Source organism: Rhodamnia argentea, chromosome 9, assembly GCF_020921035.1.
Source record: "Rhodamnia argentea isolate NSW1041297 chromosome 9, ASM2092103v1, whole genome shotgun sequence".
Classification (NCBI taxonomy): domain Eukaryota; kingdom Viridiplantae; phylum Streptophyta; class Magnoliopsida; order Myrtales; family Myrtaceae; genus Rhodamnia; species Rhodamnia argentea.
In genome coordinates, this window is record NC_063158.1 from 16,481,636 (window position 1) to 16,504,746 (window position 23,111).

At 38.4% G+C, this 23,111-nt stretch overlaps 2 protein-coding genes across 3 annotated transcripts; both read right to left on the minus strand.

Annotated features, from left to right (window-relative positions):
- Window positions 1-4,603: 4,603 nt before the first annotated feature.
- Window positions 4,604-6,853, minus strand: LOC115754880 (glycine-rich protein A3-like). 2 transcript variants are annotated; one of them, XM_030694051.2, is made up of 3 exons: window positions 6,748-6,853; window positions 5,690-6,104; window positions 4,604-5,133 (listed from the first exon to the last, which is right to left on the minus strand). In XM_030694051.2, the coding sequence occupies exons 2-3, from the start codon at window positions 6,006-6,008 to the stop codon at window positions 4,901-4,903; spliced, it is 552 nt and encodes a 183-aa protein (XP_030549911.1). In that variant the 5' UTR covers window positions 6,009-6,104; window positions 6,748-6,853; the 3' UTR covers window positions 4,604-4,900. The 2 variants fall into 2 exon arrangements, with proteins under 2 accessions (XP_030549911.1, XP_048141826.1); XM_048285869.1 differs by having other exon boundaries at window positions 6,636-6,753.
- Window positions 6,854-9,867: 3,014 nt separating this feature from the next.
- Window positions 9,868-15,651, minus strand: LOC115754879 (tRNA (guanine-N(7)-)-methyltransferase). Its single transcript, XM_048285872.1, is given in 9 exon segments — window positions 9,868-10,295; window positions 12,851-12,949; window positions 13,039-13,123; window positions 13,202-13,251; window positions 13,341-13,372; window positions 13,375-13,470; window positions 14,999-15,074; window positions 15,152-15,208; window positions 15,298-15,651. Coding segments are annotated over 9 exon segments (966 nt in total). The 5' UTR covers window positions 15,544-15,651; the 3' UTR covers window positions 9,868-10,070.
- Window positions 15,652-23,111: the final 7,460 nt, after the last annotated feature.

Below are 23,111 nucleotides of genomic sequence, written 5' to 3' on the forward strand. Positions count from 1 at the left end.
TTTGATGGATTTTACTCGAAATTCAAAGATGCAATTTTTTTGGTTTTTTCTTCTTTTTTATGGGGATGTAAAACATTGAACTTTGTACGATATACACCATGGGTGATTTAGAAAGAAAGAAAATGCAGCCGATCACGAGTATTTATAAAAATAAATTAACATGTAATAATGCTAAAATTTGGAACACGTGGCATGTCTAAAATAAACAAACAAATGTTCAAACCAAACGATTACATTTTTGTAGATCGAGATGGAAATGATTACCTTCTATTACACAAAATCTTACTCACATACACGTTATAGTTCCCTTCAAGATCTCGGAATTTGGAAGAACGCGGCTGTCGTCGAAAATGGCAAGCAATGGCGTTGTTGGGTTGCGAGGGGCGAAATATGTGTCGGGACTCGTCGAAGATGATGCTCGACTAAAACTTTTTTTTTCACTCTCGAATTTTCTCTTCTGATTTTTCTCAAGAACACTCTTTTTCCTCTCTAAAAATTCCTCTCAAAAACTCTCTCAAAACTCTCTCAATTCTCTTCCACTCCCTATCACAAAAATTCTCCTCTACTCTCTCTCTCAATTCTCTTCCACTTCCCCCAAAAAACTCTCTCCCCTTTTATAGCCAAATTTCTCCATCATCTTCCCTTCTTCATCTTCTCTTCATCATCTTCTCTTCATCACCTTCCCTTCATCATATTCATCTTCTCTTCTTTATCTTCCCTTCACCATCTTCCTTTCATTATCTTCTCTTCTTTATCTTCTCTTCATCACCTTCCCTTCATCATCTTCCCTTCATCATCTTCCCTTCTTCATCTTCTCTTGGTATTTGCAATGCAGTCCCTGAAGTTTCAAGTATTTGCAATACGGTCCTCGAAGTTTTAAGTATTTGCAATACAGTCCCTGAAGTTTCAAATCTTCTCGGTATATTTTTCCATCCCGTGCCTAGTCTAGACGCATGCTAAATTAAGTGTTCTGCTTGCCCAATTATATGCCAATGCAATGTACGCTAAAAATAAATATATGAGATGATTTTTTATAATTTTTATGCAAAAAATAGATTAGTCAAAATTTAGGCGTCAACAAGCATGAGAATGTCGTTTCTATTGCTTAGATTACTCTATCAACATATGGATATTTGATGTATTACTTTTCGAAGTGTCTAACAATCTCCCACACTCATGTCTATGCGTCTCTACTTTCCTCGAACACAAAATGGGGAAAAAAAAAATTCGTGGCATGACTAAACACGTGCACATCTCTCCGGTAATATTTAGTCGAAAGGTGAAGGTAAAAAAGCTTGTTAAATTTATGGATTAGTCTCTAAAATAAGGTCTAGCGATGGGTTTGTCGCTTTGAGAAGTGATACATCACTTTGATTTACATTGTACTTAATCCATGATTTTGGGCTTATTAAATTTTCAATTGGAGTCTTGTCATTTGTTAAGACTGTGTCCATTTGTTGCGCCTTATTTTTTTTAGGGTTTCGATTGGCAGACTAAAATGTTTTCGATTTTATTGGACTGGCTAATCCATTTGGAGAGGAAGAAAGATCACCAAACATGTCCCTTCTTTTTCTTTTCTTAATCTACAATGATACATGGCTTTTGCTATACAAAAGTTTAGTGGTGGGAGGTATATCGCCAACAAAAAGAACCTTTAGTTATGGTACAAACGTTGGCAATTATGTTATTGGAAAAATATTTGCTCTTTTCTATCCGCTGAATTTTATTGAAAAAAAAAAGGAGAGAGAGAGATAGAGACGTGTAATATAACAACAAAATCCCTTCGTTTTCCATCGTTAATGTAGAGAACCTTAGTTAACAATAGTAGGTAGTATATATACTATTTAAGCCAAACAGCGTTGTAGATATTATGGCTCTATTTACATTGCAGTGTAATCTATTTACAGTCTAATAGTTATTTTGTTACAACCTTATTCGATGACGGTGCGGGAAAAGTTTATATAAGAGCTCTCATTTTCTTAAATAAGGGCCTTGTTGACACTTAATTTTGTTAGCCTAGGTAAGATTTAATTATTTTTTCTTTAAGGCACAAAATAGGAAGGGGACGAAATTGAAATTTGCGTTGGTCTTATTTCATCGCAAATTATAGATTTTCTTAAAATTTCATTAAAAAAGAAAAGGAAAACAAAAAAAGGGTTTCGAATCGGGCCAGCGCTTGCCCCTCCCCATCGAAGTGGACCTGGGCTGTGCAGGCCCACTTTCTGTTTTCCCCACCTTGAGCGCGCCCCGCGGAGCAGGCCCAGTCGGCCCTTCTTCTTCTTTCAGGCGAACCGGTCGAACAGGACAAGGCTCCTTATACTGGCCGAGCATGGCTCGTCGGACCGAGGTCCATCCCTCGGTCGGGCCAGTCTCCGGCCAGTTCTTGCGATCCATTAGCTTCCTTCACGTCCTATTTGAAGTTTTAGAACATGTGTCTTCATTTTTTCTGCCCTGTCTGTGTTTCGTTTGGCATGTTGGTTGCTCTGTGGGTCGGTCATGGGCGGGGCAACTGGCCAGGAGAGGTCTTGCATGTAGCCTAGTTCGTGATGCTCTTGTGGCACGTAAGCTTAGCCATGTTACGAGTAGTTTTATGCGTTTGAAATTTTGTGTTACGTTATTTCATTTTGATCGAGCACTTTTGCCTTTGTGACGTAAATCTGAGAGATTTTTTTGGGGGGGGCTTGAATCTACGCATGTAACCTGTTTATCTGTCTGGATTCAAACCCAGTTTTACGAAAAAAAAAAAGGTCAAACCCGCGACTTGGAGGCAAACTTTCGTTGTGATTTTCTGATTTTTGGTTGTTATGTTTAGTCAATACCATTCCCTGCATGTTTTAGTGCATATCTATGGACGATTTTTACGTTTATTATATTCGAGTTCCGAGATTGAAGGCCATGAAAACGCTCGTTAGGGCTGGTTTGAGGTGTCTCAGTGCACGTCAGGTGCTCGGTGAAATGCATGAATGAAGGAAATTTTGGCCCTTGCACGCGAAACCAAGGACGACGTCATTCTGGCATTCCCCCCGATGCGGCGTCGTTTCTCGTTTTTAGTCCTGGTGGAATGCGCAATACGGCGTCGTATATATATAATCGCAAAAAATTATTAAAAATCAGGAAAATTCCAACAAATTGAGAAAATTTTGGAAAATGTTTTGATTGTATTTTTAGCCTAATTAGTACTTCTATGCCTTTGTTTCGCAATGGAGGATAACCAATGTTTAGTCCAATCGATTTCTATGTGCCCCGATCAAACTATCGGATCTTGTTATTTTAGATTGTTGTTAATATTGATTGGCTTGCATGTCTACTTTTCAGTTACTAGGTAGTCGCTTTAAATATTTGAGTGTTTAATCACAGCTCTGCAAAATTGCCTGTTAATTGCTTTCCTAGAATTAGGGTAAGGATTTAGTCGGTAATTGTACGAAAATGATATAAAATCATTATGCATGATAACATAGCAGGCTTTGATTGATAAGAATAATGTGTGGTCACCTTCGGAAATATTAGCTGGCTAGGTACCAAAAGGGCGCCGATTAGATAAGTAATGTAAACAAGTCCGCGAATGCTCTGGTTCCGTGAGAATCGAGACGACACTCCCATGTCTCGATTAGTTTCTCCCGATCTTATATGCTAATGACGCTATAATTCGGTGATTGTTTAAACTAATCACGCCGACTACACTTTTGCGAGAGTGGAGATTAGACTACGTGGTGCATTAAAACTAATCCCTAGTAATTGTCAGCAGTTCTTAGTTGATGGATGTTCTTGAGTCGTGGCGATGTATGGCCTTCCTCGGTTAGTATAGCTGCTTTGTTATTTGTTATTATTCCATGGTTTTGATAGGTTAGATTCGTCGTCATTCGACAGCTTTATTCCCACCATTTGTACAGACATAGCATAGACCCAGGTTCGACCCCCAAAAAAATAAAAAAAAACATAGACCCAGGTAAAAAGTTAAATTAAATAGCATGCGAAGGAGAGGGAAAGGAGTGACTGCCAATCCCTCATTCTAGAATGTTCTAAATTTAAAATTACGGTACTTTTTACTTCTTCATCTGTTGTACGGACCATGTTGACTTTGCAGAGAGACAGATGCAGCCTACAACTTTTAATCAGTCTCAAGTATTGTGTCGTTCAAATTAGATCACAGGGAAAATTTGTGCATAAACTTATTGTACGATAGCAAGCGGGCAGCGGCCGCCGCTGTGAACGGGTGATGGAGGAGGCCCGGCAAGCGAGCGGGGCCTGTCGCCGAATTTAATATTAAAGTATTTTAGCAATATAGATCGAATTTGAATTGAGTCGCTAGAACTGTATTGCATGAAAATGGATTAAAACAAGTTAATAGATCAATATGGATTGAACCGTTTTCAGCCTGAGCTAACCCAACTCACCTATTTGATTGGCCTAAGCGATAGTATAGTTAATCACCGTGAGCAACATGTCTCAGCCTCCATCTGACATAGTGACCCCACCTTCAATCCTCTCGAGACTTCGAAATTCTTTTGGCTTTGTTAACAAACCGAATGCCAACCATATTGAACCAGAACTTTGTTGAACAAAAGATATTTGCAGGAAAAGCTACCCAGCAATTCCCATTCAAAGTCAGCCAAAGCATCTTCAATTGTTTTCAGTATGCAGAACAAAGCTCTTAAACTTCATCATACAAAAAGCTGATCAAATCAGTCAGCAAATTGACATTGTTAAAAGACTGGACTCAATATCTTCAAGAGAACAACCAATCATAAATACACAGCACAGGAAGCATTTTCAGTACTTAACGTATTCCACCTATACAACACGAATCAAACTTGATAGAACCAGTCGGTCATACGAGTAACAGTCCAAAGCCGACAATGGTCCCCCCCCCAGCAGGACAGATGTGATGATGAAGTCAAAATCACTTCCATCGTTTGAAGAACTTGCCCTTGTGCTTTCCAAACATGCCGTGTTTCCAGCGTTTTCCAAACTTCCCGTGCTTGAACTTTCCATGCTTGAACTTTCCATGACCATGGCCGTGGAAAGCCCCGTGTCCGAGATGATGAGCACCATGAGACAGTTGGTGTGCCCCGTAAACGGCGGCGGCAGCAGCGAGGCCCCCAGCTACCATTCCTCCCATACCAGGCCCATGCCCTGTAAACACACAGGGAACCAAATGAAGAAACATGGATAGCCGTCACAGAGAAGCTGAATAACCAGAGTTGCATCCTCTGCATGTCTATCTGATCTAGGTTAATGGACTCATACATGACCCTAGCAAGAAATTCAACAAGAAAAAACAAAACTCCCAAAAAATTATCATCTTTGAACCAGAGTTCACATCGCATTGGTTACAATTGTTTCACCTACAACTACTTGTCACTGAGCGGAAAAGAAAAAACGAAGGTTTTGTGAAATTGACATGTCGACGGTGAACAGGTCCTACCCAACGAAAAACACAAAAAGGAAAAAACCAGAGACCATCAGTGCCTCAGTGCAATCTCTTCAGCTTCGGGATTGAAAACGAATTACAGGAGAAAATCCATCTTTACACAGAAAAATAAAGACAACACTCACAATACACTCTGAAGTTCAAAAACATCAACATCTCCCTAGGAAAAAGGGCAAAAAGAGAAAGAACAGCTACATTTTACAGCTAACATGTTCATAACACAATCACTAGTCCGACAATCGCAGTTGCGATCCATACCTGAATGATATGGAGCTGAAGGACCGGGATAAGCAGCCGGTGGATATCCCCCATGTGGTGGATAAGCTGGTGGATAACCTGCAGGCGGAGGAGGGTAACCGGCAGGAGGGTATCCACCCGGCGGAGGATACCCAGCTGGTGGATACCCCTGTGGGGGATACCCCTGAGGAGGATAACCCTGCGGAGGATATCCATGCTGAGGATATCCATGCTGAGGATACGACCCGTGGTGCATGTGTTGCCCCACGGCGTACCCAGCAAGGCTCGAGAAAAGCCCTTTGTCTGTGGACTCGTTATCACGCCCGTCTCTTCCATCCATGTTTATTCAATGACAGATGATGCCGTAGAATGCCGAGAAAGTAACAAGAAGGCCAGCACAACACAAGCAATATTGAGTCAAGAGCGACACCGCAGTCTGTCAAACAAGTTGTAGGCATTAGACCCGTTTGCTTGACAAAGATCATCCAGTAACTTGGCAAAGGGCTAGACCCCTTAATTCAACAGAAGAACTACAAAAAGAAAATTATTCCTCGGGCACCAAAAAGCAGAGAACTGAAGGTTATCGAAAAGCCAACTTCCCAGAAATAATGCCCCAAACGAAAACAAAACGATGCAATCTCTGCCGACCCCTTCCTGATCTAAGATACAACTTATGAACACGATAGACAAACGAACAAAGGATTCTAAAACTTTCGAAGGAAGATGTCAAAAAACTCTCACGGCGCGGCAACCTCGCAAACCGACTCGTGTCACACAAGATTGGTCGCCGATCAAGTTCTCGAGTGACAAATAATCAGGAAGAATGCCGCAAGCGAAGCGAATCCAACAGCGTCCCCATTACTCCCCACCGTTTCACCGCCACCAAACGCGAACACCCATTTCTCAGAAGCGAAATTCAATCGTTGTACCATTGAAGCTCAGAAAAAAGAAAAAAAAAAAGGATCACCCGACGGAGGAAGACACGATTACAAAATCAGAACTCAGAAGAGACGAACCACGTCGATCTCAATTGCACAGAGAGAGAGAGAGAGAGAGAGAGAGCGAGAGAGAGATCATACGTAGTCGTCGGAGGGATGAGAATCGCGGGTTGCGAGAGCGAGAGAAGGAAACACAAGCAACATATAAAAATAAACGAGCTTTCGATTCGACATATCTGCGGCACGCGTTACTCGGACGTCGCTCTCTCGCTCTCTCTCTCTCTCTCTCGGCGTCACGTGCGAACGCACGTGTGCTCACCTTCCTCGAATTAAATACAGGACTATATATTTATACCTCCTCGACACAGGAAACTTCCTTCGATATCTATCTATCTATCTATCCATGTTCTTACGTGCCAATTGATGGGTGTGACAAGATACAAGCAAGTTTTCTGGCACAGTTGCAAAGTGTTGAGACATCGGAACGTTCAAGATCTCGTTCATAAGTTCCTAAATAAAGGAAACATTCGGTTTTTGGGAACATCGACACATATCGTGAGAACAATCGATTTTGCGATGCTTACTTATTGAGTTGCTTTATAAGTGTCCTCGGGAATTTTTAACTAGACCCGCCATATGTTATGAAAAACACAAATTTCGGCATTTTACAGCACGAAACATCTACAATTGAGCCACAATTAGATAAAAACGAGCTTGTCCCGTTGCTTTCTATGATTGCATGTCATGGTCCTCTTCAAGATTTTTTTAAAAATTTGAACTCTGAGCGTTAAGTTTTTTTTGTAGTTTTCCTGAAAACTATCAACACGACGTTGCCAAAATCCCTTATGTTAGGAAATGCTAGGGGATGTCTATTATCTATTTCTTTTTATGTATCATGAAAGTGAGGTACTCACACTTTTAGGTCCCTTCCAATTTTATTCTTGCAAGATTGCTCTCAATCACGGAATGAAAATTCAGCGGTTACATAGAATCCTCTTGTCAATTCCTCGTATCATTTCCACTTCTTATGCTCATTCTCTCGTTAATTTTGGAATGACATACAAAATAATAGTTGAGAGCGCGCATTATCATAATGTTCAAATAAAAGTACACATAATGATAATTGAGTAAATGGTCAGTAGCCGAGAATACCCGAGAATATCCAAAAAGGCATTTAGAGAATCGGTTTGATCCTAAAGAAAATGGTCAGATCAATCAATAGTTGAAGGAGGAGTTTCATGGGGAGAGATTGGTTGTCGAAGACTCAAACGACTTCGATAGACTTCCCGGTCACCGATCACATCTAATATAGTATGTATGACATATAGAATTTGTGTTATTACAATTACTGTATCTACTTCAGATTTTTGAGGATATTGTTTCGTTTCATTAATTTTTACTAAGAAGCAATTTTCATAAAGAGTATGATATTATTTTAAGGGTAAATGACACAAATAATTCCTGAACTTTGGCCCAATTTGCGATGTGGTCCTCCAACTTTGAATTTACTCTACGTGGCCTATGAGCTTTAGCACAATGTACGAATCGTCCCCGATCTTTTAATTTGTTCAACGTAGTCCATGAGCTTTTAATACATTTCAATTCGGTTGTTGGACCGTATGAAAATGTCCAATGTTGTTCGCGAACTTGAATTAATGGAAAGACTATATTGAATTTTTTTTTACAGTTCAAGGACGAAGTTGAACAAGTATAAAAAATTCAAGGGCCACAATGAAAAAAATTGAAAGTTCAGGATGACATTACATATTGGACTAAAGTTTAGAGTCCATTAGTGTCATTATCCCTTATTTTAATGCAGCTCGTGTATGTGACATTCGCACATTCTCTAATCCATGGACATTTCGGCCAAAAAAAAAATCGTGGACATGAACGGGTCAGTTTACATGCTTATGAAATTAGTCGAATCAAATGTTCAAGCATTCGCATTATGAGAAAATAATAAAAATTAACCAATAAAGTTCAACCGATCAAAAGAAGCAAACCATACGCACTTGCATTGTGCACGTCTTCTTATCCAAGCCTATGTTGAAGGTATGATTTGTTATCATTTAGATTTTGCATGTTCATTGTATGATGGGATAATGTCATATACATCAACTTTCTTTTTTGTATGTAATATGGTCATTGAAAGTTTTTTGCACAATAAGGTCCTTAAAACTTTACTGTTTAGTCAATGTGATCATTTCGTTGAAAGCTCCAACACAATTGACGACGTGGCCGTTAAATGCCACATTGGCACTTACATCGGAGCGAGGTAGCGCTTACATGGGATTTGAATCGCCTAATATTGAGATTTTCATGATATGCATGACATTTCTCAAATCAAACCATCCAAATGAAAACGGACGGCCTGATTTGAGCCACATTTGAGATTCAAAAATTTTCAAACCCCAAAAAAATTCTCGCTAACATTTTTTCCCTCCCTTTCAACACATGACATGGCTCAAATCAAGCTATCCATTTTCATTGGGACGGCCTGATTTGAGTAATATTACGCATGTCACGGAAATCCCAATATTAGGCGATCCAAATCTACTTACATGACCTTCAGAAACTTGAAAATTAAATAGAGTAGCAAAATGGGCAGCGTGTTAGCATCATCCAGCCACTGGCAAAAGTTCGACAACCCACGCCGGTGGCTAGTGAGAGAGAGAGAGTCAGCCACAGTGTTGGACGGTGGCTATGGCCAACAGGTTTCGAATTTTGGATGCTTAGAGTTTGTAGAAGCATGGATCTCTTTCTTCTTATTATTATTTTTTTGTTAGATTTTTAGCCCCGAGTTTGTGGGTGATGAGGAAATTAAGGATCTTTCTAGGAAGGAAGGATAACTTAGCCACGTTGGCTAGCTACGCGATCTAAGTGCACAAATTAGACAATTCATAAGTAAGGTACATGAAGTGATAACCGGGAAGAATGTGAAGGGCTTTTTGAAAATTTCCTGAAGTTTTTCGCGAGTTACGAGAAGTAAAACGTTACGTAAATTTGACCGGTGGGTAACCGCTGAGAGTTTGCTTAATTTAAGGTAAAATCACAAGAATTGATATATATATTGAAAAGGACATGATTTGCAGTGAAATCAACAAATAATTGGTACATAACTTATGGCTAAATGCGCGTTTGCTTCGAAAACATTATCTTGGGAAACTCGAAAAGACATCTGTTAAATGCCACGGTTCTTTCTCAACATCATCTAATCCGACCCCATCCAAAACACAAAAATTAAAAGATAAAAACAGAAAGAATTTCGAAGCCAGCATTAGGTTGCTGAGCAGAGAGGGTGATGGTGATGGAGTAGTTGGAAGGAGAGAGGGTAGTGGAGTAGTTCAAGAGTAGGTGGCAACATGGTTCTTATCAAAACACCTAAAGAACTACAAAGAACTCGGATCTTTTCCTGCATAAGCAGGTACAAAATAATCTAATCCTTGGGAAACCCTACCCTGAAATTACACCAGCTTCTGGTACATTCTTCTGTATATCTTAGCACCTTCCAACTCTGCATGAATTTCCCTCTCTGTTCGGATGCCCATTGGATTTCTCGGTAACCATCCATCCACGTCGCACGAAATCGTTGGATCGATGGAATCGACATGTTGAAGCAAATCGCATCTCCCGTCGAATAGGTTCCTCATGTCAACAGCCACTTCGAGCACGTCAGACTGTATAAATACCTGCGTGATCACTGCTAAGGTCAATAACATCAGGCGTCAAACATTGGATACATATTTTAGGACAGGATGAGTGATGAATATGCAACTAGAGAATTACATCAATCAAAGTAAAATCCAAAAAGAACGTGCAAAAGTGACCAGACTTTGTCAAGATCCAAGAATGAAGAGTCGAGTAAAGGGTGAGCTTCATAATTGCTGCCCAGCTATTAATGGAAACACACGTATTGCACCAAACACTTGAGACACACCACATGCTTGAACCATGAGATTGGTAACCAATACCACAAGCAAAATATAAAGATACACAGAGATATTTCTATTGTTGCAGAACCAATCACTGTGGTATCAAGGCATAAGCAGTTTTGGGGGAGAAATCAGAGGCCCCACCAAGAAAGGACAAACTGGTTAAAAAAGACTCCACATTTAGGGCTTGGTGTATAACAGAATTGTCTGCCATATCAATTATCCCAAGATTGCAAGCTTATCCAGTTCTAGCCATGCGAACAAGGTTCGGACATTTAATCTCCGGACCATGTGCAACAGATGTGATTCTTATTCCGAATGAATAATGGATCATAAGCCCCAAGACACCTAACCATGACTTCCATAAATCTCTCATTCCTTCGCACGCGCTCTCTCTCTCCCTCCCTCCCTCCCTCCCTCTCACGCGCGCACGCTCACACACACAAATCAAGTTCTCTTTGGGAAACCATGGGAACTGGGCATGTCGTATCATATTTGTACTTTGACCAGCTGACAATGTACCCATAGGTACTTTGACCTTCTGGAAGATCAAAACTTTTGGCTATTAAGAATATGCCAAAAGTTTCAGTTTTTTTTTTCCTCCCCCCTCCACTTGCATTTTCCATGTGGCAGTGCAATCTACAATTTGTGCATAATAGATGGGAGTGACTGTACTTCAAGACAGATTAAGCTTGGTGCCGTGGATAGGAGTGAATGTTCTTTCGAAAATCAAAAGCTTAACCACGACTGGGAGAGTGATTTCAACAAAGCACCAGAGCATGTGAAGTAGTGATTTCTAGCTCCACTCACAAAATTGCCTTCTCCTTAACCCACATGCTCTTTTCCGTTCAAACAGATTATTTGACAGTAGAAACTTGAAGTGGAAACAATGATAGGTACACAAATCTTTGTGCCGATAGCTTTATACTCATTAAGAGATGGCATCAAACTAAACTTTCGGCTATTGCAAGAGGAAATAAATGAACACGCAGTATGCACAATTTATATAATAAGCCCTAACAGAATGACATCCCTGTTGATGGTTTAGGGTTAGATTTTGTCTGTCAAATTCAAATAGCCACACACACAACAGAATGGAATGCAGATTGATTTAGAGTCAGGTTTGTGACTGTCAAATGCCAATACAAAATATTTCAAGATACTTGGTGTCGCAAACACCTAAGTAATGAACTGATGAGCAAGCCAAAAAGTCTGCTCAATGGAATAGACTGAGTTTCATATCCCTACTTCAGTAACATCAGATGCAAGTACAACTTTGAGTTGCGAATTCATCTTTCCTTACGAGCTTATCTTTCCTAGATACTACCTCTAATCAGCTTGGGACAGATCTCACTAGAAAACTAATGCTTGTCCTAGACTGAACAATAAATTCAAGAGGAAACATGCTTGAGTAACATAAGATGAATGGTAATTCATCCCTCATTCCAATGCTGAGTGAGAATAGAACTCACGAGCTATATCTACTCCTCAGGTTTCATTACTGAGGTAGGAATATGAATTTTAAATCATTATCATTCAATGACTACAATTAAGAAGTGTGAAAAGTTAGTTTTCTCCACTTTTTTATTACCTGACTGATCTCCCATAAAAACTTGGAACATGCCCATCACAATATCTTTCATGTGCTTTTACTTAAAGATGCACCCTTTCGCATTTCAAAAGCGCCTGTATTATTCCCTTCTGGAACAGCACACCAATAGTTACTTCCCCATCTTTGGCCATCACGAGTGTTAGGTGGGGGTTGGTTTGGGTAATTGCAGGTTTCACCAGTTTCCCCAGTGGCATTGATAAGCTACGTTAGTTTAATTCATTATAATATCACTTCATACTATTTTTTATGCTCGTTGCATTTTCACAATACATTTGCTAAATGTAATATTTGATCGTAACAAGGGATCAAAAGCTGATGTACATAAACAGCTATAATCTCAAACTAATAAATTGTTGCAGCAAGCCCCCGTATACACCCCATCATCCTCAAACATTAAACAAGCAGCTGAATTTTATACTGAAGTATCACCCATTTTTTTGTTTGAGCTGTAACTGTTCGTAAAGGGAAGGCTAAGAAGTGATTCTGCTAGCTCTATTAATGGAATTGCAATGTGGATTAAAGCAATCCAGTACAGGTCCTTGCAATGTGCATTTCAAGCGCATCCTTGAACACGTATTTTCACAACGAAACATGAGAAAGTATAAATGTAGCTAACAAGAAAATGTAACAACACTTGATGAAAAGAACCCAGCAGCAATCATTCCACTGACAATGGAATACTGGAATGCAGCATACATACCTTTCCCCCAGGCGCTAGACTATCCAAAATAGAATCTACCAAAGGCTTTTGCACAACCCTTCTCTTGTGATGCTTTTTCTTGAAATGAGGATCTGGACACTGCATCAACAAGAGCTAAGTTCATTCCTCCAGCATACAAAGTTAAAGAGATACGAGTTCCTAAGAAGTTTCAAAGACGAGACACTTACAAGGATAGAAACTAACATCAAAGGACCTGGGTAAGTGGATATTATATGTCTGAAAGAAACTGTGGCATTTGCATACATAAAGTGTCTGCAATGTAGTCAAGAAAGCTATAAGAAAGATAATGATGTGCAGATTTATCAATAGATGGTAAACTACAGAGCCTACATGTTCTTTAGAACCAGCTCCTTTACCCAGCATTCTGCACGCTTAGCAAGCTGCAAATAGTACATTTCAAGAATATGAACTAAATCTCCATGCTCTTCTATCAGAATAAGAATAAACCAAGATTGTAGTACACTAACACAATCAGAGTCATTGCTGAGTGTGCTAGAAGCACCCAAAGTGTTCATGCCATACTTTCTGCCGGATTTCCAGTCCCAGATAGTTTCCCGAGGGATTTGTTTTTGCAAGCCACAGGAGAAATCTGCCACTGCCTGGGAATTTCAAGTACTATCAGTTGAAGAAAAATTTCCCATGCAGGTAAGCAACATGACTCCTGTTTACTGATATGAGGTTCGAGTGATAGTCATAATGACTAATTCAGCAAGACAAATTAAAGAAAAATAAAGAAGCAGAAGAAGATTTCAGTAAGTCAAATGTCACTTCCAAATTCTAAGAGCTCAAATTGTTATTCTGGATCCAGGTAATTTCATCTGTGTCACACCATATTGACCGGTTGTCAAATCTCATGATTCCAATAAACATAAACTGACATACACAAAGAAATAAGATATATATCATGCTCATCATCCAGTGAACATGGACAGACACATACAAGGGAATTAGATATGAATTGCGCTCGTCATCTGCCAATGAAAAGATAACAGGTGGTTAAGCTATTATAAAAGAAGAGAAGGAAAGATTTTGTAACTCTGTCTCACTCAATGAGAACCTAAATCAACCTATAGTCTATAGCATAAACAAGCTAAATAGAGGTATTTCTGCAGCTTTATGCATTTGCAATCTCAATCATAACATCCTAAACCAATTCATTTGAACTAAAGAAGGAAATTGATATATCAAGTCACTAGATTCCTGGTTGGCCCTCAGATCAAGTACTTCTTGAACAATCGTACTTTACTCAAGTGTTCACCAAGAACTTTTCAAAGTTATAGAATAATTTGATCGAGAATCTGGAGAAGTCAAAATCCAAATACAGCAATCAGTTCTCCCTAACAATATATTTTCCTGTATGGAGACTATATTAATGATAGGCTCCAAGTTTCTACTAAAATTACGCGGTCAGGCTACAAGTAGATACAAAAATTGGATCCTAAACAGCATGGTCCAATTAGAGCAACTCCATTAAGAGAAAGAGAAAGGAAATTGAATTCAGTAAGCAGCACACCACTAGCATAAAGGAGAGAAGATGACAAAGCACCAATAATAGTCCTGAAAGCTAAGGCTTCTAAACTATAGGATCGTTTCAAAGAAAGGAAACTTGATCCAAGTCTGCCAATCTACAGACCCTTACAACTGTGCAGGTGCACATGTCAGTATGATATGATGGCAGTTGATTGGAGCACTATGCCAATGCAAAGGCAATCAGAGAAACTTAAAGGCCTGTGGTCTATTTGATTTTTCCCTTAACCATTTTATAGCTGCAACTCCCTGATTACACAGGTTAGCCCCTTTAGTTGCAGGCTCTTTGTTAATTCATGCAGGCACAACGGACAAACATGCACAAGAGAATGACCTCTTTATTAATTAGATTTATCTAATACAATGAGCTCAGTCACACGAACCAACAAGATGTGTCGTGAAGTTTGACCTCAGAGCAAAATTCTTCTAGGAGCTGCGACAACAGAAGCACATTACTCAGATTTCTACCGTGCCATTTAACCCGGAATTCAGAAAAATATGATACTCGGAATCACAGAGAACAATCCAACATATAATTGCAATGAACGCAACCAGAAGTTACAGGATGGCCAAAACTTTTGAATATCAAGGTGGCCTCACCGCTCCCAATGTCCACCATCAAAGGCAAGGTCGGGTCCTCCAAAACCTCGTCCCAGTTCGGCGCTTGGGCAGGCATCTGTCATCATCGAACCAGAATCAGACGAAGCGCCAACGCAGGACTTGAATGAAAAAAGGAAGAAATTTAACGCGTACCGAGAAGGAAGAACTGAGAGGATTGACATGTTGCCTGATCCTGACATTACCCAATTCCTGCAAAATGAGAACCAACAAAAAAAGAACTCGCTTTTTTACCGGACTCTCGGAATCGGCAATCGACAACCACTTCGTTCAACTGTTACCTCGGAGAGCTTGTGAGGGAGATTGAGGTCCGCGTACTCTAGGGCGACGAGGTCGGGGCTCCGCAGCTGATTCCGCTCTTCTTGTTGCCGTCGCTGCTGCCGCAGCTGGACCGTGGTGCTGCTGCTGTAGCACCGAAGACGACGAGCGCAGGTTGCTGCGGCGAGCTTGGCGATGCGAAGGAGTGGAGGCGAAGAAGCGAGAGGAGCGTGCAAGGAGGCAGAGAAGGGGATGACGATGATAGCCATTGATGCCGACTCAAGCTTCGAATTCAGGCATCCATGGAAGCTCCTGCATCGGAAGAGAATCGGAACCTTCTACTCGAAAATTCACTCTCACGGGCGCCCCCACGGAACCTACTCCGGCATAACGTGTCATTCAATGTGTATTTGGCAACTTCGACAACATTATTTGGATGCAACCTTGACGGGGAAATTTGGGCGTCAACCGAAACTTGGTGTCTTTTTACGAGATTAAAAAAGTTTGAGCCACAATTGGGACTCGAACTGAAGTTGATTTTTTTTTATGGGACAAAAAAGAAATTTGGCCCAAAATTGATAGCTAAGTCAAAGTTTCTACTTTTTTATGAGACAAAACAAAGAGATTGGATCAGAATTGGTACACAAAGCTAAAATTGAAGCATTTCAAGGGAATTAGGCCAACCAAAAAAAAAAAAGATACAATTTTTGTTAGTAAGTGTCAGGTGTGCATAGCTCGAGCAGGTTCAATCTCGATATGGAACTAGGGATCGGATTAGTAGTCCCGATCTCCAAATTTTCGGGATTGAGGATCGACCGATCCGGGACTAGCGATCCGGTTCGGTCCCAGTGGGACCTCCAACACTAGATGCTTATAGAAATCTCACCATTTGATCTAAATTAACAACTTATAATCTCAACCATCCAACCAAATAAACATACACATAACCATCGTACAAACATCACATGAGTACTTATAATCCTTAAATAATGGGAAAAAAACACTTAAAACAACTAAAATAGGATTATGCTCCCGCATCATTCTCTTTGAGTTAGAAAGAATCAAGCTTAAAGTGAGATTACACTTATACTTTATTGAATCTAAGTGCGAACAAAATAATGGGTTTGCATAATATAGTCAAGATAAAACACATATTGAATCAAGACAAAACACGATTGGCGATCGCATATCGACAAGCACAATTAGAGGATGCGTTGCGAAGGTGAGATGCGAGCGGCGAGCGAGAGGAGATGAGTGAGTGTGGAGCAAAAGATGTGAAAATTAGGTTAACTAGTTCTTCAAAAATTTCTAATTTTTTTTCTATTTATCTATATATATATATATATATATATATATATATTCCGGGCGATCCAGTCCAATCCCATCCACTATAGAAGCCCGGTCATCGATCCCATTTATTGGAATCGGGGACCAAACCGCCCCCCTCAAGGTCCGGACCGCACCCGACCAACTCGACTTGTCCGGTCCAATCCAATTTGTGCATCCCTAAATAAGTGCCCCAAGGTATTTTTTAAACACGTACTTAACGAGAATTACTTAAATGAAAATACTCCTTTCGTAAATATGGTCAACCGATGTCCGAGGTTCAAATGACCCAAATAAAAGAGGAAGAAAGTTAATTACCCACTTCCCACTGTTAATCACACTTATTAACATTTCATAATTATCTTTACACTGTAACAACCAAATTCGTCCTTCTCTAAATTTTCTTTCTAAAAATTATGAAAGAACGTTGGTTTTTAATTATTGAAATAATGGGAAATTGTTGCTTTATTGAAGAACACTTCGTCGTGCAGTGATAAAAAAAAAAATTAATTAATTAATCCATCCCTACCACTTTGGTACCTTTTTTTTTTTTAAACCCGTGGAAACCCCTAAAAGGCTAAAATAGTACTTGCACCACTCTCCTATATTTACCATTTGTTACAATTCCGACCAACAAAATTACGAAACTATAATCGACCAATACAAGTTAGTACCACTTCGATACGTTTGTCCCATGCATCATTCCGACTGTGCAAACCCATGTCACAGATGTTGAGGAGGCTTCATTTTTTTTTCCCCCTTCCTAAAACAGAGTCTTCACGTGGTAGATTGGTAGATTAGTGCAAAATCAAGGGTTTTGAGAGAATGAAAAAGGGCTTGCTACGGTTCTTGCCAAGGTGAAAATTGCGAACCAAATCAGAGCCGAAGGGCCGAGTTCGAACATTCGTTCAAGATTTTTTAGAGCCTCAAATCCCATTTCCATAGTCGAACCAAACATGCCCAAAGTTCGTGTCAGCCATAAATCCATTCGAATTTGAGGATTTGAAATCCAATGTCGAAGCTGATAATGTGCTCCGTAGTCCGTACTACTTCTATTGCAGCCACTGAAAATTCTAATTTAGTGAAATTGATGGGTAACCTAACATTTTATTTGTGCACAACTTTATCTGAAGAAAACCTTATCACAAACATTAATTTTGTCTCACTTAGCTTTGACCTTTGAATTTGCTCAATGAGATCAAAGGACGGGAGCCTCCGATCCAACTTCACATGGATCCATCAAGCATGGGTCTACCACATTGGGCAACATGTAGCATATTTTATAGCCAAACCGAAAGGTATTGTAAGTCATCGGGTAAAATTAGAACGGTCGCATCACTTTGGGGGCTTCCATGAGTCGAAAAAATAGTTTGAGTAAATGCGCTCGGATAATATCATTATAAGATTTCAAGTTGTATTTACACCTTATAGTATTGTCAATCTGAAGCATTATCTTTATTTTGTTTGATTTGTTTAAATACGAACGGAGCAACCCTTTTAGGGTAAAATCCACAAAAAAAAAAAAAAAGAGATCAAATTTCATTATTTGTGGTGAAAATTTCAAATAAGAGCATAAAGTGGCTAAATTATCTCAAAGAAGGGCCTAAATTATTTTAAATAAGGGCTAAAGTGACTATATCGATCACAAAGAAGGGTCCGACCTCGCCGGCCGGAAGGAATTTTTTCTTCATTTATTTTTTTGAATTTTTTTCCTTTTCTTTTCCTTTTTCTATTTTTTTATTTTGAAAAATAAATAATAAAAGAACAGAAACAAAAGGGAAACAAAGTGACGTAAACAAATAAAATAATTTAAAAAGTATATTCTTAGATTTTGTTTACTAAAATATCCCTTCTCCATCGGCCGGAATAGTTACATGCTCGTCGACCCGCCAAAAGTCCTCATTTAAAACGGTTTGGTCACTTCAGGCTCTTATTTGAAATAATATCTACTTCAGACTCTTATTTAAGAAAATAAAGGCACTTTGGGCCCTTTTTAAAATTTGCCCTTATTTGTGTTAAGGGTGTATTTTGAAGCAAACGACAGCGAGAGGGAAAATCGAATTGCTATGTAGGCGAATATCTTAAAATATATTCATTTTGCTGAAAATGGTATGACATCTAACGAAGAAACGAAATAAAATTTGCATTTGCTTTCATATTCGTGTGCAATTTTTTTTTTTTTTGGGGGCCTGGGGGGAAATTAATTTCTTCCATTCTCATTTATTTCCATTCAATTCTTTTTTTTTTCCCGCACCAAACACCAGAAATATTTTACTTGATCCTTATTTCCCTTCTCTTCCAATAAATTCTCTCTATCTAAACATGTTCTAAAGACGGGGAAAATACAAAAATGTGAGCTTTATAATAATATTAGGTGTACTAAGATTATTGACAAATTAGCTTAAAAAGCAACACAAAGCCCTTTTCGGTGTCGAATATGATTCGCTTATTTAAAAGTTCATTTATTTACACTTGCTATTTATCTCGTTTTTCCGTAATATAATTCTTAAACTAATCTTGATTGGCTCGCGTTGTGACTCAAAATTTAACTTCTCACTTGGACTATGTCACTTTTCTGGTGTGAATTCCTTGACCGTGTTCGCGTTTTCGATTACCACAAGAGGGTTCGAAGGCTCGGTCCCGGCAAAACTTGAGGCTGCCCAAGGCGGATTAGATCAAGCATTTCACCTTCTCGGACGACGGCCCTCGCCCCTTGACAGGCAAGGGCCACAAGGCCGAAGCAAAGTTTCAATAAATAAATAATTATTTTAAAATAATATTATTAAAAAAATATCAACGTCAACGCCGGCCATCCTACATGGCATCACTAGCGTCTATGTCAACGATTTCAAGTCAAAATTGGTTGGATGGACTGAATTGGTAACAATGCAAAAAGGTTTAGGACTAAATTAATCCAATAAAAAGGTTTATGACTGAATTATCATCAATGCAATAGGTTTGTAACTTTTTTTGTGTTTTTCCCTGCAATTAGCTGATTAGCAATATATCGATTACTTTTCCGTCATCCAAACACCGAAAAATTGGAAAAAAATTATCAAAAATAATTTTTTTTTCAAACAAACGAACCCTAAGTTAGGGGATTCGGTTCCAAAGGCCAGGGGTTGCAGATTTTCTGTTTGTTGATTGTAGCTGTTGGAATAATTTCCAATCAAAATCATAACTGATCGGTTCATGACTTACCGAAATGAGAGTCGACCCATCTTTTAAGTTGGTAGCGAAAATGGCCGCGAGCTCTTCTTGTTCCTCAACAGCAACAGAGGCTTGGAAATCCCACTCCTCGGTTCCGACCTCGTGATTTTGTTATTGGTATGTTCGGAAATTACTTGGCATAGTTCGCATGTTGGTTGGATTTTTCTTTGTTGGCAATACCGTCTCGACCATGTTTATGTAATTTTATTGGATTTTATAATAATTCGGCGGGTTGATTTTTCTGATTATATGGAATTCTCCTGTTCAGAATCGTCACTAAACCCCTCATCACATTTAAAAGCCGAAGAACGAATCTATGTCCGCAAAGAGCTGACAATTCTCGACACATTTCGATTTGCATGACATGAATGCTATTCGTGATTCAACACGTTTGAGTTTGACATAAATAAATTCGTGTCATAAACAAGCCGGCAACACATTACAATCGCGTCTTACGCGGATTAATCCGCTTAATCCTTTAGACACTAATTGACACATTTAAGTTTTCATGTCATTCGTTTCAAGACGGCACACTTATATACGTATTAGCATGTTAAATACTCATATTTAAAGATTTTTTTAATCCTTAAAGATTGTACAAATAACTCTCATTTCAGAAAAATTAAATAGTAAATGTGAGTATATTTATGTTCATGAATAAATCAAATCCAGCTTCTTTGCAGTTGACTTCTTTGATTTGTTTTCAGTTGAACAGGTCGGGTGCTTCAATTTTTCTGCCAAGATTTAGAAGAAAGACGAGCTTCGTCTAGACATTTGTAGCTTGTAGGCGTCGAAATTCCATAAATGTCGATTGACATTAGACATGTCTACACATGTGCCAGGATAAGCAGTTAAAGATTCAAAATAGAATTTTCTTGCATCAAAACAGTGATGTCATATCATGCTCCCGGTTTCACGGGATGGGCTATACGATAACGTGATGTTTGGTACGCTGGAGTAGAATAGAGCAAGAATAAAAATGTTTTTCCGTCAAAAGGCTTGATGTACTCTTTTCTATTCATATCGTAATGTACAAGAATTCTTCGTTTCTTCTTCCGCTTTATATTCTTTAAGTTGGTATCAGAACCTTCTTTCCTCAGGCAACCCCAGTGCACTGGGTGCACCCGCCCCGAGATCTTGCACTACTGCACTACATACATTCCCTAGCAAAATAAATCCCTCCCGCATATAGTGTTCACCCGAGTGCCTCATTCATGTTTGAGCAAGCGCAATGGTAGTCATGTTACGACGTCGGCAACGCATCGTCCAGTCGAGCTTTTCTTTTTCACGAACGTATTTTTTGATGTTGCGAAGACCTGTTTTCAAATAGTAACCTTTGCTCGAGAGTGCTTGGCATATTCCATTTGGTGTAGCCGCGTCAACCGTATCGGCCTTGTTTCTTAAGTTATTGTCTTGACTGCAAAGTTCACGTTTCTTATTTTGAGAAGCAAACACCACCACCGGACTCGCTGCTCGGACAAACCAGATCCGGTAGATGCCGCTTCACATACCGCCCCACTGCGGATCCACCAAACTTGATGCCATGTGGTGTATTGGTGCATTGTTTGACATTGTTTCAAACTCAAGGTGACTTAGTTACCATGAGTTTGAGGGTGGATGTTAGAGATATTTTAACTATCATATTAAGATATTTACATGCTTTTGCATATCTCTCGGATTATGCATATATCTCATTTGATAGTGTTCCTTGTTTGATTATAATTGACATTATTGTTAATCTCCTTAAATAGTGATCTCGTAAAGCCTATAAATGGACTTGATGTAATTCATTATAATATATCAAAATATATTGGAATTTCTCTCTTCCACTTTATATTATTTTACTCATGAAAATATGATAGAACGAGAACGAGGATTCGAATGGAGCAGCTGTCCATTAATAGGATAGTTACACAAATGATACCTAAATTTTGGTTCAATATGCAGTGTCGTATATGAACTTTTAATCTGCTCTTATGTGGTGGTATGTGTTAAATATAGTTTTTAGACTATATGAAAATAGTTAGTATTATCCTTCCATCAAATCAAGTTAATAGAATTTGCTGATTTTGCTTCCGATAAGCTTGAGAAGTAGACAAAAAAAAAAAAAAAAATTCAGGATATAATAATCCACATCGTCAAATAACATAAATAATCATTTTTTCAAATTGAAAAAAGTAAATAGATTAAACGAATTATTAAAATGTCATTTGAGTTTTTTTATCCGATAATTTGAGTTGAATATCTAGATAAATAACTTGTAATGTCTATTTTTTTTTTTGTTAAAGGTTCAAATTTATTGGATTAAAAGCCAGAGTAGCAAATTTCATTAACTTGAATAATGGAAGGACAACATAATATATTTTTATGTAATTTAGAGACTATATTAAATATTTACCAAAAGTTGATGGACCACATTAAATAAATTAAAAATTTCGAGGACAACATTATACATTAGGCTAAAATTCATGGACCACATTGAATAAATTAAAAATTTAGGTACGATATTGCACATTTGACCAAATTTATCTAAATTTATGAGTAATTATAATATTTAATCTCCGATAGGAATTTATTATTGTTTACTACACTTTATTATCATAATCATATTATGATTACTCATATCAACAATAATTTTCATGTTATTGTATAGTCTATACTTAGGATATATATGTCTAAAACTGAACTTATGATTTCGAGTTAAGCTCTAACTATACTAAAATTACGCTAAAATAGAAAAAAAATTAGTAGATTTTATTTCTAATTATAACTAATGCTAGTACTCATATATATATTTTGAACAAGAAGTACTATTATCTTCATATACTCTAGTATAAATTATGTCTTTACTATATACACTACTGTGATAAATGATGATCTAATTATAATAATAAAAATATTTCGTAATAATCAATAATTGGATTATGAAATAACATTTTTCAATGTACCACCTTGTTCAATAAAAAAAATTAAAAATTAAAGTAAGCGAAAAGTCCCTTTGACCCGCTCAAATACCGGTTAAGAAATTACTTTCTCATGACTTGATCTCTAGCAATTAAGTTGAACAGAAAGTGAAGTTTAAGCTTATTGAGGTATGGGATCAAGCCATTTTATTGGCAATCTGTCGACCCGACTCTAATGCTTACATAATTAATGAGTTAAATTTATGAACAGTGTCATCACTCTTTTCTTTTTCTTTTTTTTGTTTTTTGGCTAACCGAGCAATGGCATTATTGAAAAAGAAAGAAAGAAAGAAAGAAAGAAATCCAAGCAGTAGCATTACTCTTATTGATTTATGGGA

What these genes read in the sequence shown, in the direction of transcription:
- LOC115754880 (XM_030694051.2), bottom strand. Translation starts at nt 6,008, where the DNA reads ATGGATGGAAGAGACGGGCGTGATAACGAGTCCACAGACAAAGGGCTT. An exon ending in TTCAGCTCCATATCATTCAG is followed by an intron (nt 5,134 to 5,689) that starts GTATGGATCGCA and finishes GTGTGTTTACAG; the next exon opens with GGCATGGGCCTGGTATGGGA.